Source organism: Triturus cristatus, chromosome 3_1, assembly GCF_964204655.1.
Source record: "Triturus cristatus chromosome 3_1, aTriCri1.1, whole genome shotgun sequence".
In the NCBI taxonomy this organism is placed as follows: Eukaryota; Metazoa; Chordata; class Amphibia; order Caudata; family Salamandridae; genus Triturus; species Triturus cristatus.
In genome coordinates this window covers 1,004,681,312-1,004,694,849 of record NC_140583.1, presented here as the reverse complement: position 1 = coordinate 1,004,694,849, position 13,538 = coordinate 1,004,681,312, and the positions used below count along the sequence as shown (strand labels likewise).

Genomic DNA, 13,538 nt, shown 5'->3' with positions numbered 1-13,538 from the left:
TTTGCTAAAACTTAGAAAAATGCACTTATTTGCATTTTTCTAAGTTTCATGTTGCACACACACATGCCCTTAGAGCATGTGTGTATGCAACAAGTGTGCAGAGTTCAAATACATGGGTGCAATAGGGTGTCATTTTGACACCCTTGCACCCTAGAAATTGCGGGAGCAATTTGCGAGTACCTACTGGTACTCGCAAATTGCTCCCGCAATCTCCAATGCATTCCTATGGGCCTGGAAGCCCATAGGAATGAATGGGAAGCCATTCATTAATCAATTTGTGAGTCGCAATTAATGAATGTTAAGGAATCGCTATTTTAATAGCGATTCCTACATGCATAGGCTTTTGCGAGTCCTTAATTGCGATTCCTTAATATTCGCAAATAAGGACTCGCAAAAGCTTTTCTTCATGTATGTGCCAGTTTATGCTTTAAGGAACTTTGGGAAGAAGTTTAAAAATGTCAATGTGTTATTGAAGATGGACAATGTTTCGGCAGTCCGTTATATAAACAAATTGGGTGTAAGCAGATCAAGGAATCAGACTCTGTTGGCAAAAAGGATTTGGAGGTTTTGTCTGGATCAGAAAATAGGTTTGAGGCCGGAGTATTTCCGAGACAAGAAAATGTGGCATATTGGAACTCAAGATATCTCAGGGACTACTGCGATAGGAAGCTGAATGTAGTCTATTTCAAAAGGATATTTTATGTATGGGGTCTGATGGATGTGGACTTGTTTGCGTCAAGGCCGACATATCAACTGGAACGATATTACAGTTGGAAACCGGACCCGTTTGCAGAGGAGGTGGATGCATTTCAGCAGCATTGGAGCAAGGTGCAGGGGTATGCCTTTCCTCCATTTGCAATGATACAGAGAGTATTATTAATGGTGAGGAGGCAGAGATGTCAGTTGATTATTGGGACACCTTTTTGGGCCGGTCAGACGTGGTTTCCAGGTTTATTGGAAATGACAATAGAGGAGCCTTTTTTAATTCCGGAAACAGAGGATGTACTTCTACAGGCAGAAGAGGGTTTTCATCCTTTGGTCTTGGAAGGGGCGTTGAGCCTTCTTGTTTGGAAGATTTCGGGAGAGGTGTGCAGTTCAGAGGCCTTTCGGAGCAAGCTCAGGAATTGCACAGGGAGTCATGGGCTCCAGTAACCAGAAAGAGGTATGTTGGAGCTTGGAAAAAGTGGGTTTGTTGGTGCATGGAACAGGATTTGATTCCCGTGGAAGCATCATCCATAGAATTGTCGAAATTTTTGTCTAGTTTGTATGAGAAGGGTTTAAGTTATAGAACAATTAATTGTTATGGATCTGCAATTCCTGCAGGGCATAGTTTAGTTGGAGGTTGTTCGGTTGGTAGAGAACCGTTAGTCTGTAGAGTTATGAAGGGAGTAAGATTGAGAAGGCCACCAAAACCTAGATACAATTGTTTGTGGGATGTTAACAAGTTACTTAAATTGTTCGAGGAGTGACCTATGAATAGGTTTTTGAGTCTAAAACAGTTGTCAGGTAAGTTCGCAACTTTGTTGTGTCTTATTTCTTTTAGGAGAGTTTTGGATGTTCAAGCTTTGGATATTTGTAACAAGTGTTATAATCCAGATGGTGTGTTATATAAGATTTATAGAAGGACAAAATATATGTCCTCGTCGATTTTTTATCCAAGATTTGAAGATCATCCTAAATTATGTGTTGTAAACTGTTTAAAGGAGTATGAAAGCAGGATGAGTGAGTTCAGAAGACATGGTGATGATCAGTTACTGATTTCGTATGTGAAGCCTTTTAGACCAGTTACTTCAGCGACCATTGTTAGATGGGTGAGAGGTTGTATGAAGGAAGCTGGTGTGAATCTGAGTGATTTTGGGGACTCATTCAGTAAGGGGTGCTATGGCGAGTAAAGCATTCATGTCAGGTTGACGTTTGGAGGAAATCTTGCATGCAGCAGATTGGTCAAATGCTGATGTTTTTGCACGATTTTATTTAAAGCCTATGGGTCATGTTTGATCTGTGGTTGTTGCACAGCTTTGAACATGCATAATGCTAGCCTCCGGTCCCGTTATGAAATGTAGATTCTCAAAGTTATTGTGTAGAGAGAATCTGGATTTCATTAAGGACACGGAGGCTAGCATTATCCCTCCCAGGTAAGTGTTTGGGGGGGGAGTGGATTTAAGAGAAATTGTTTTTATGTTGGTTCATTACTAGAAGCTTTAAGAAAAAGTGGATTAAGTTTTGTTTTTTGTTTGTTACAGATAACCAGTAAAGATTGGCGAGAGGTTTTTGATGTTCATTTGGAGAGATCAAAGTTTATTACGTGTTATTGGTCCAGAGCAGCCTAAAAGAGGAAGATGGCTGCTATGACAGAGTTTATATATGTTATGGACATTCTTTAAGTTCTGGAATTTTATGTTTTGTGATGTCATTCTTTGAAGTGCTGCAAGGAGCTTGGCAATAAAAGTTAATGCATAATACAAACCGCTAGCCTCCGTGTCCTGAATGAAATCCAGATTCTCACTACACAATAACTTGGAGAATCTACATTCCTCTTGGTAATAATGCGCATGGGTATAGATGCCATTGTTACATTGTTTTCCCGCGGGCGGGTGAGAATGGAGCGTAACGTAAGTGTAAGTAAAGAGATGTCCATGCATATGAAAAAAGGAAAGGAAAGGAACTGCAACGGCCACAGGTGTCTGGGGAGGGGGGTAGATGCATGTGAATCTACAGCACTACATGCCAACACCAGATGCTTACAGGGTAAGTAATAATCAGTTCGAGGCATGTGTGGCTATAGATACACATGCTTTGCAGAGACTGTATAGCAGTGCCCACTAAAGTGGTGTCTAACCTGTGGGTTGTGCAGTTGTTTGAAAGAGTGTACGTAGCACTGCCTGACCTACATTAGGTTGTTGGCGTGCTAGAACATCCTTACAGTAATGCTCAATGAAAGTGTGTGTTATAAGCCATGTAGCTGCTTTACATATGTCAGCTAGTGGGATGTTGTCTAGGAAAGTCATTGAAGCCCCTATTTTGCGAGTAGAGTGTGCTCTAGGAGTTGTAGGTAAAGTCCTTTTGGCTTTAATGTAATATGTCTGAATGCATTTCACTAGCCACCTGGCAATGACTGATTTAAAGATGGTATTTCCTTTATGAGGGGGTGAAAAAGCAACAAAGAGTTGTTTGTTTTTGAAAAAGTCTTTAGTCCTGTCATTGTGGTCCATAAGGGCTCTTTTAGCATCTAATGTATGAAGAGCCCTTTCTGCAACTGAATCTGGTTGAGGAAAGAAGACAGGTAACTCGATTATGGTCGAAATGAGAGACCACCTTTGGAAGGAATTTTGGGTTGGTGCAAAGGACCTTCCTATCCTTGTGGAGCTGGAAGAAAGTATCCTCCAAGGTTAATGCCTGAAGCTCACTATCACGTATGAGTGGAGTTATGGCAATTAAGAAGAACACCTTCCAAGATAAAAACTGAAGGGGCAGTTATGTAGTGGTTCAAATGGTGGACCCATAAATGTTGTAAGAGCAATTTTAAGATTCTAATTAGATTCAGATGGAACCCGGGTGGAATCACTCTTAAGATCTTCCATTAAGGCATTGTGGACTGTTACTTTGAACAAAGAGAAGTGCTGCCTATTTTTCATATAGGCAGCCACTGCAGCCAGATGTAAGGGTATGGATGTGTATGCAAGGCCAGAAAGCTGTAGATGCAACAAGTACAAACAATGTTCTGTATTGCAGCATAAAATGGATTGATACTATGGCAATAATAGGCAAATCACTCAGCATGCTCTAGTAGTAGGCCTACAAGCTTTTTTGAGAATGGTCATACATTCGGGCAGGAGAACGAGATAACCAAATTCTATGATTTCAGGAGCCTAATTGCTAGGTTGAGTTTCTTGGGATTTGGGTACCTGATTTCTCCATGGTCCTGAGTGAGAAGGTCTGGGTTGAGGGGTAGCTTTTCATGGGAAACTACTGATAGCTCTAGTAATGTTGTGAACCAAGACTGTCAGGCCCATTTGGGAGCTACTAGCATTAGTGTGAGAGATGTTTGCTTGAGCTTCCAAACCAAAAAATGGAAGAAGAGGGAGAGGGTAAAAGGTATAGGCAAATATCCCTGACTAGTTCATCCGTAGAACATTGCTCTTGGATACTGGTTGTGTGAACCTGGAGGCGAAGTTTGGTCATTTTACATAGTCCGTAGGTACGAACAGATCTATTTGTGGAAATCCCCACTTGTGGAAGTAAGGGAGGTGCACTCAGGGTGGAGTTCCCACTCGTGGACTTGTTGCCGCACCCTGCTGAGCAGGTCGGCAAAATTGTTGTTGGTTCCCGGGAGATGTTCAATAACAGATTAATTTTGTGATGTAGAACCCAAGCCAAATGGTCTGAGATGGGCATGATAACTGTAGAGAAAGTACCCCCTGTTTTTTTAAATAGTACATGGTAGTCCTATTGTGCATCTGGACTAAGGCAATCTTGCCGGTCAGGTGAGGTGTGAACACTTTCATTGCTGGATGAATATCTTGAAGTCCAGGTAGTTGATGTGGAGACCCTGGTGTTTGGTATCCCAGAGACCCTGGATTGTGAGATTCCGTAAGTGAGCACCTCAGTCTAGCAGTGATGCTTCCGTTGTCAGAATGATGTGGGGAACAGGGTCTCGAAAAGCCCCCTCCCCCTTTTAAGAGGTTGTTTGTGTTCCACCAATGCAGAGATCGAGGGGTGTGGCTTTTTATCAAAACTAGATCCTCTGAGACCACTGTGGTGCTAGACATTTCTGTAATGGGTGAAAGTGTAGTCATGCATGCAGCACTACTGCGATGCACGAGGCCATCATACCCAGTAGGCACCTGACTGTTCGAACTGTGAGCTGTCAATTGGGTAGAAAACGTGGAAGTAGTATTTGGAAATTCGGAATTCTTGCTGTATTGGGATATGCTATTGCAAGTTCTGTGTTAAGAATTGCCCCAGATACATTTGAACCTATAAAGGTTGAGGATGAGCTTTCTGAACATTGATAGTGAAGCCAAGTCAATGAAGCAGGTCAATGGTATTTTGGATGTATTGCTAGCAGAAAGGAAGAGTGCTGGCTTTGATAAGACAGTCGTCGAGAAGACATAGATGTTTTGTCCTTGTAAATGTGCTGCTACCACTGCCAGGCATTTGATAAATACTCGAGGTGCAGTAGTTACCCCGAATGGGAGGACTTTGAATTGGTAATGTTTGCCTGCTATCACAAATATGAGGTATTTGCGATGTGCTGGGTGTATAGGAATGTGATAGAAGGCCTCCTTTATGTCAAGGGCTTAGAGAAAGTCGCCTTTCTGTAAGAATTGGGATCACATCTTGGAGAGTGACCATAAGGGAATGCTCTGACAGGATGTAATGATTTAAGGGCCGTAGATCTAAGAATGGCTATAAAGATCCATCTTTTTTGGGGATTAGTTAGTACAGGGGGTATATCTCTCATCTCAAATTGTAGAGGGATGGTTTCTATAGCTCCTTTGAGCAATAGAGCTTCAACTTCCTGTTGGAGTAGTGTTTGGCGTTCCAGAGAGAGCCTGTGAGTGTGAGGTGGAAGGTATGGAGATGTGGTAATGGCCTCCAAACAGTGACCACAATGGATAATGTCCAACACCAACTGGCCTGATGGTACTGATTGTGATGTGAGTAGAAAACTTTAGTCGTCCCACAACGGGTGTTTAGTGTTTGGAGGGAAGGAGAAATAAGTAATTGTTGCTCTTTTAGAAGCCCCTATAGTAACCTCGGAGAGAAGAGCGTTGACTCTTGCCACGTTGGTATGAGGTAGAGGCATCTGAGGAGGTGGTTTTTGAACCTGCTCTATAGGTGAAGCGGCGAAAGAAGCCATGAGGACTAAGGTGGTTGAGTGCACCTATTGATTTGGCAGTCTCTTTTTCATTTTTTCTAGTGCCAGGTCAACCTGGGGACCATAAAGATGTTCTTTGTCAAAAAGAACATTTAACAGACTTAGTTGGACTTCTGGCTTAAAGCCAGATATGTTGAGCCAGGCATGGTGCAGCACAAAAACACTAGCATTAATGCCCCTAGCAGCATTATCTGCTGAATCTGAGGCTCAGAGGATAGGCGTGTTTGATATAAGCTTTGCGTCTGGTACAAGCTCCTGACCCCTTTTCCTATGTTCCTCTGGGAGATATTGGAGAAGTTTCTCCATTTCATCCCAGTGGGCACAGTCATATCTAGTAAGCAAACCCATTGAATTAGCAATACGCCAATGGTGGCCGGATTGAGCAGCAACCATTTTGCCAGAGGCTTCAATTAGTTTACTTTCCTTGTCAGGAGGTAGCACATTACTGGCAGTTTGGGAATTAGCTCGCTTGCAAGCGTTGCTAACAACAAGCGAATCAGGAGGAATCTGTCCCCTAATAAATGGGGTCCAATGGAGAAGCTTTATATTTTTTATCCACCCTGCGTGTGATGATTCTGGCTCAAGCAGGGCCTTTAAAGATGTCATCTGCATGACGCAGCATACCAATAAGCATAGTGAGGTATCGAGTAGCCCTATGTGTGGAAAAAAGTGTTTCAAAAAGGAAGTCCTCTTCCAGAGATATCTTGTGTAGCTCGACCTCACGAAAGGTAACTACTCTACCAATGAGCACCTGGTACAATGTGGAGTCACCAGGAGAAGATGGATGAGCAGCATATGGATCTGGGTCAGTGTCCCCTGGAGGGTCTATATCATATGCTGACCAGGGGTCAGTGGGGGGGGTGGGGGGGGGATGCCTCAACAGTATCATACCGTGCCCCAGATCCACCTATGTCAGAATGTGGAGACCCCTGAGGTGTTCTAATCAGAGGATCTCCATCGGAGTGTGTTGGAGATAGTGCATTTGGTGGAGGAGGGGGTGGAGGTGGTGGAAGTAATGGAGGTGGAATTCACAAAGGACTGGTGGCCTTGTCTGACTTCTTTTTCTGTTTGGCTGGGACCAGAATGTCAACAGTCTCTTCGAAGGAGAGCTGTTTCTTTGATGACAGTGGAGTAGGAACCAAAACCTTGGCAAGAATATGAATGTTTGTTTGTTTTTGACGAGCATCCAGTTTTTCTTGTAACTCGAGGCATAAGAGTCAGTGTTTTGGTGTCGACCATGGTCTCAAGGCAGTGGTGGTCTGGGGGCCTTTTGTTCAGTTGGAACCAAATGTCCCTTAGGTGGTTCGAGACGGGGATGAGGAACAGGGGCTACCGTACTCAGATTGTTGAGCTGGCAAAATGTCCTGCATCTCCATTTCAAGTTTGAGGTGAGAGCCGGAACTACCTTCAACAGAGAATGCCTCTTCCTCCGCCACAGATGGTCTGGGAAGTTCTTCGTCAACATCTTGATGTCAGGAGTGCCTTTGATACTGCTTCGCTGCATCTCGAATCTATGTGCACGATGGTCTCGGAGGGTTTCTTTGGAGCAAAAAGATTGACAGGCCTCACAACCCCCTCCCCTTTGTTCTGGTGAACACAGGTTACAGACGGGGTGACGGTTGGTCCGGGGTAACTTTACTTGGCATTTCAGGCAGAAATGGAAAGGCATCTGTTCCATCACAAGCAGGACATTCTCTGGTGAACCTGACGGAGATCAAAAATGGAGGCCCTGAAAGGCGAGGCCCTTGATGGCCACGGTGTAAGCGCATCCATCCGATGAGCAAGAACGTTTTCTATTTCTCAATACGCAAGATGGAATAAGCAATCAAAAACAATACAGCTATGGGTGAGCATGAACTGGACAGAGCACTATAACAATCTCGACCTCAAGCGCAGGCAATCACATCCGAACCTCTCCCCTGGACATTCAAATTGGGTGATCTAACTCTTCCACTCCTCGTAACACTGCATAGTCAAATGTAGCACACCATAATCAGGGTCCCTCCCAAGATTCAACCAGACATACGTCTCTCCTTTGATCCCCACCCTTCAGGAAAGCACCCCTTTAAACAGGCATTCCAGGGTCAGATAACAACATTATCCTTCTTTACTCACTGAAACTTAACAACTAGAGAGAACACCTATCCAGACACGCCATAATACGTGACGCCCCCTTGTCAGCAGTCATTAAATAGAGATAATACACTACCTTTCCAATGCTCTACAATCTGAGCAATCCAAATAATTTCATAGTTTGAAATGACCCATATGGATATGAACCTCTGTGATCCATCTTTTCAGGTCGCAGTATGTTTTAAAAGGCTGAGATAGAAATGCCCAAGTGGCACTCCTGAAGCTCTCCAGTGCACTTCATCTGTGGGAGGAAGGTTTACGAAGGAGCTATCTGAAACAGTGGGCATCAGAAACCTGTACTGCTTCTCCGGAACTTTAACGGCTACAACTGATTGATGCGCTTCACCACATTAGCACATGCCCAAATCTTAGATTCCTTACCTACTAAAACTGATGCAACATCATCTTATCAATAAACACACCCAGACTGCTCATTATGAGTTACAGCTGCCTGATGCGGCTGCACGTCATTAGTACACGCCAAGTCAAAGTTTCATTATCTATTGAAAATGTTTGACGGATTAGCATCTCCTCACTATGCATCTGCTGCCCATTACCTACAGCAAGTGGCTGCTGCATCTCATCAGATCAGCCCCACGCATAGGATTCATGAACTTTTGCAGCTGTTTGTTGCTGTGCCTTATCAATACACACCTACACCAAAGTTTTCTTACCTGTTGCAGCTGTTTAATGCTGCTGCTGTTGCAGATCTTCTCCAGGTGTGCTTTAAAGGCCTGGATTGTGGCTGCGCCATCCGAAAATCGTCGGACGGGCGAGAAGCGCTCAGTGGGGAGGTGCAGGGTGTTTGAGTCCTTGTACATAGTGCTGAAACACCAAAGAAAAAAACACAATGATATTCAGCATGTGGCACGGACCAAGAAAAAAGAGCAGGGGCACAATCCTACCTACAGAATGAGATGAAGCCAGGCCATAACTAGAGAATGAGAGAGAGAGAGCACAATCATTTACAGAAGGAGAAGCACAGCCATACATACAGAACGAGAGGGGGCATAGTGCACAACCATGCCTAGAGAACTCTGCACGAAGCATAGCATTATAAACAGAGGGAGTACAGCCCTAGCAGGAGGCAATGAAAAAATCACACTTCTGCCCCAAAATGAAATGCAGTCCTCCCTACTACCTAGTGATGGGTATATAACGGAAAACTTTAGAATGGAGCACACACCACTTATAGCATAAGAAACAGCCCTCACTACAAAGTGAGTGCTGATTCTCTACAGTGAGGGTCCCTCCTCGAAACATTAGACAACCTCTTTAGTGAAAGCCTTTCCAAACCCACTGCTGCTTGTCTGCAGTGAAGGCACTTAATCACAAAGGCACGACTGGTAGAGCCCTTCCAGACATCTATCCAATAGCAGACTCCCTATTCTCTGTGGAGAGTGCCCTTCCCCATATCAACTGCTGATTTTCTTCAGTGAGTCTCATTTGTCATATCCACTCTGTTTCTCTTACTCACACTTGTGTACATACTCATACACATCACTGCTCTTTCCCACAGTGGGAGTCCTACCTCCCTTATACATACATTACTGGTTCGCTACATTGACAGCCTTCTGCACAGGCACACTGCTGGGTCTCTGCAAAGAGAGTCACACACTTCTGGTTCTCTCCAGTGAGTATTCTTCCTCGTACGCACTACTGTTACCTGCAGTGAGTTCTTCCACATACACATGCTGCTGATACTCTGCAGTGAAAACCCTACTAACGCACACTCTGCTATTCTAGTGATCACTGTGTATCATTCCAAACGACCCTTATTGATGATTGGTTGTAAGTCAACCTTATAGACCAGCTATCCTAGTAGCGTGGATACGAGCAGTCTTTAGGCTAAACTCTAGAGGGCGTGTTAAGCCAGCTGTTTACCATCACATATACCCCTTGAACACCAAGTGAAAGGACACCACACAAGTTGTTATGAAAATAAAGGATATTTATTTATAACAAGACTACCCTGGCTCTTTATGAGTCAGGGAGCTAAGCACACTACAAAACTCTTATGAAAATACTTCTGGTTGCACAATTTACACAAGTGCCCGAAGGGCACGAAACCATTTACACTGCAAGTGGAATGGGAAAGGTTAGATAGTTTAAAGTGACTGATTCCGGAGGAATCCGATCAGTGGGACTAAACGAAAAAGGAACTGGACACTTGTAGAGTGAACCTACGATGGAGCACCGAGATGCTCGAGTTACCTAGCCCCGAGGCTGCGGCTGCGTGGGGTTCAGCAAGATGTCGGGAGTCCTCGTTGTAGTCTCAGGAGCCTGAAAGAAGAAGTTGCTGGCAGGCGACCAGTGTCGATGTTCAGAGAGATCCAAGCCTGGATCGGTGATGAAGGAAACCTGAAAGCAGAGGGGACTCAGTTCTCAACCGCTAGCCAGCGATCGTGTGGGTACCAGGAAGGTACCGGCTGAAGTCACCTCGACCAGGCGAGTGGATGACGTCGGACTCGGCTGTTCCTTGGACCAGGAGGCGCGGCGGCGACCCGGAGGGAGGGCGAGCTGTCCCACGAAGGTGTCTGCTGTCGATGATGCTGGGCCCAGGACTGTTCCCATGAGGCACAGGGTCAGACTGATTTGCATATGGCCATGTCTGAACTGGGGTGGCAGAGTGGGCTAAAAAATGGTGATGGATCAAACCCAGATCTGTTGACTGGGTGTGAGTGTTTGATTGGTTCTGATGCTCCGTCCATCACCACCCCCTTTTGTACTGCTTTGTTCGCCATAAGTTGGCAGGGTATGCTCAGACGTGAGTCCCTTGCTCACTTTGCCACTGGATTCAAGCAAGCCTGGCTGAAAACGGCTGAAATGCCAGAAACCGGTCCTAGGAAGCTTGTTTCTGGTCCAGGGAAGGCATGGCTTGGCAGTTCGGGCTGGACTGTTCCCATGAGGCACAGGGTCAGACTGATTTGCATATGGCCATGTCTGAACTGGGGTGGCAGAGTGGGCTAAAAAATGGTGATGGATCAAACCCAGATCTGTTGACTGGGTGTGAGTGTTTGATTGGTTCTGATGCTCCGTCCATCACCACCCCCTTTTGTACTGCTTTGTTCGCCATAAGTTGGCAGGGTATGCTCAGACGTGAGTCCCTTGCTCACTTTGCCACTGGATTCAAGCAAGCCTGGCTGAAAACGGCTGAAATGCCAGAAACCGGTCCTAGGAAGCTTGTTTCTGGTCCAGGGAAGGCATGGCTTGGCAGTTCGGGCTGGACTGTTCCCATGAGGCACAGGGTCAGACTGATTTGCATATGGCCATGTCTGAACTGGGGTGGCAGAGTGGGCTAAAAAATGGTGATGGATCAAACCCAGATCTGTTGACTGGGTGTGAGTGTTTGATTGGTTCTGATGCTCCGTCCATCACCACCCCCTTTTGTACTGCTTTGTTCGCCATAAGTTGGCAGGGTATGCTCAGACGTGAGTCCCTTGCTCACTTTGCCACTGGATTCAAGCAAGCCTGGCTGAAAACGGCTGAAATGCCAGAAACCGGTCCTAGGAAGCTTGTTTCTGGTCCAGGGAAGGCATGGCTTGGCAGTTCGGGCTGGACTGTTCCCATGAGGCACAGGGTCAGACTGATTTGCATATGGCCATGTCTGAACTGGGGTGGCAGAGTGGGCTAAAAAATGGTGATGGATCAAACCCAGATCTGTTGACTGGGTGTGAGTGTTTGATTGGTTCTGATGCTCCGTCCATCACCACCCCCTTTTGTACTGCTTTGTTCGCCATAAGTTGGCAGGGTATGCTCAGACGTGAGTCCCTTGCTCACTTTGCCACTGGATTCAAGCAAGCCTGGCTGAAAACGGCTGAAATGCCAGAAACCGGTCCTAGGAAGCTTGTTTCTGGTCCAGGGAAGGCATGGCTTGGCAGTTCGGGCTGGACTGTTCCCATGAGGCACAGGGTCAGACTGATTTGCATATGGCCATGTCTGAACTGGGGTGGCAGAGTGGGCTAAAAAATGGTGATGGATCAAACCCAGATCTGTTGACTGGGTGTGAGTGTTTGATTGGTTCTGATGCTCCGTCCATCACCACCCCCTTTTGTACTGCTTTGTTCGCCATAAGTTGGCAGGGTATGCTCAGACGTGAGTCCCTTGCTCACTTTGCCACTGGATTCAAGCAAGCCTGGCTGAAAACGGCTGAAATGCCAGAAACCGGTCCTAGGAAGCTTGTTTCTGGTCCAGGGAAGGCATGGCTTGGCAGTTCGGGCTGGACTGTTCCCATGAGGCACAGGGTCAGACTGATTTGCATATGGCCATGTCTGAACTGGGGTGGCAGAGTGGGCTAAAAAATGGTGATGGATCAAACCCAGATCTGTTGACTGGGTGTGAGTGTTTGATTGGTTCTGATGCTCCGTCCATCACCACCCCCTTTTGTACTGGGCCCAGGAATGGGGCAGCAGGTCTTGGCAGTGGCAAACCCACGCGGTGGAGTCAAGATGGCGTCGGGAGTGGACCAGGAGGGTCCGAGGTACTCCTCCGTTGAAGGGGAGCAAGAGCCAGTCTGGAGCAACCAGACCAGTGATGAAAGTCTGTCGTGGTGCGTCGTGAAGAGGGCCACAAGCCGGTCGGCGAGTGGTCGGACAACGCGGTGAGCAGTAAGGAGCAGAAGGGCCCCCACGCAGATCTCGTGGATGCTGGGGAGGCAGACTTCGGTGCTGGAGCCGCTCAGGGTTAGGGCTTCTCAAACCCTAGGTGCACTCACTCGAGGGTCCCTCGGTGGGCGTGCTAGATAAGCGTCGTGCAGGTTCTGAAGATGGCCGGCCCCGCAGGTCTCGTCACACCTACGAATCTCAGCTGGGCTGATGATGTAGGTAGAGGTCAGAGATGGCAGGGAACCCGGGTCTCGTCGAGCTGGGCAGTCTTGATCCGTGGGAGAGACGTACAGCAAACCGCAAGCGCTTAGGTGGTGCCTGCTGGTGCAGGGTGGCTACTCCTTAGCCACAAGGGAGAGTCTTCAGAAATAGTCAAGAGTTCCTTTCGTGGAAAGTAGTTCAAGATTCAGAATTATCCAATTTGGGAAGGGGACTCGCTCCTACCTTTATTCTAAGAAAAGGGGCTGGCCCGTGACTAGGTCCTACCTATGGGTGGGGCCAGGAGGGGGGTGGTTACACCCCTATCCTTTGTCCGGTTTCGCCCCAGCTCAGGGGCTGGTGTGCCCCCGAAACTGGTTTGAGCCGGGCTATGCACAGTGAGCACCGGGGTGCCACTTGCAATCACCTTCCTTTCAGCCCTGCCTACCTGGGATACACAAACCCTGTCTGGGATGGTGCTAACACCGCCCTTGACAGGAAACCCTTTGTCCAAGCTCCCCTCGCTGGAAGGTCTCCCAGCAGCAGGAGGTCAGACTTGTGTCTGGTGGCAGCATCCATTTTGTGATGCTGAGGCTTGAGTCAACTTTTAACCGGGGTTCAAGGTTACTTCCATGTCGTGCCCCTCTAAAAGGGGGGAATGCTAACCCCGTCGCCAGAATTGGCGAGGGGTTCGTATTCCAATTCGTATGACACCTTACTCG

General features: G+C 46.6%; 1 protein-coding gene across 3 annotated transcripts in view; it reads right to left on the bottom strand.

The window, feature by feature from the left end:
• Positions 1 to 13,538, bottom strand: part of SIK3 (SIK family kinase 3) — a 632,054-nt gene that overhangs the window by 95,241 nt on the left and 523,275 nt on the right. For all 3 annotated transcript variants that reach the window (XM_085645705.1, XM_085645704.1, XM_085645703.1), the window contains exon 16: positions 8,689 to 8,839. In XM_085645705.1, the coding sequence (XP_085501831.1) occupies positions 8,689 to 8,839 (151 nt within the window). The remainder of the gene's footprint in view (positions 1 to 8,688; positions 8,840 to 13,538) is intronic.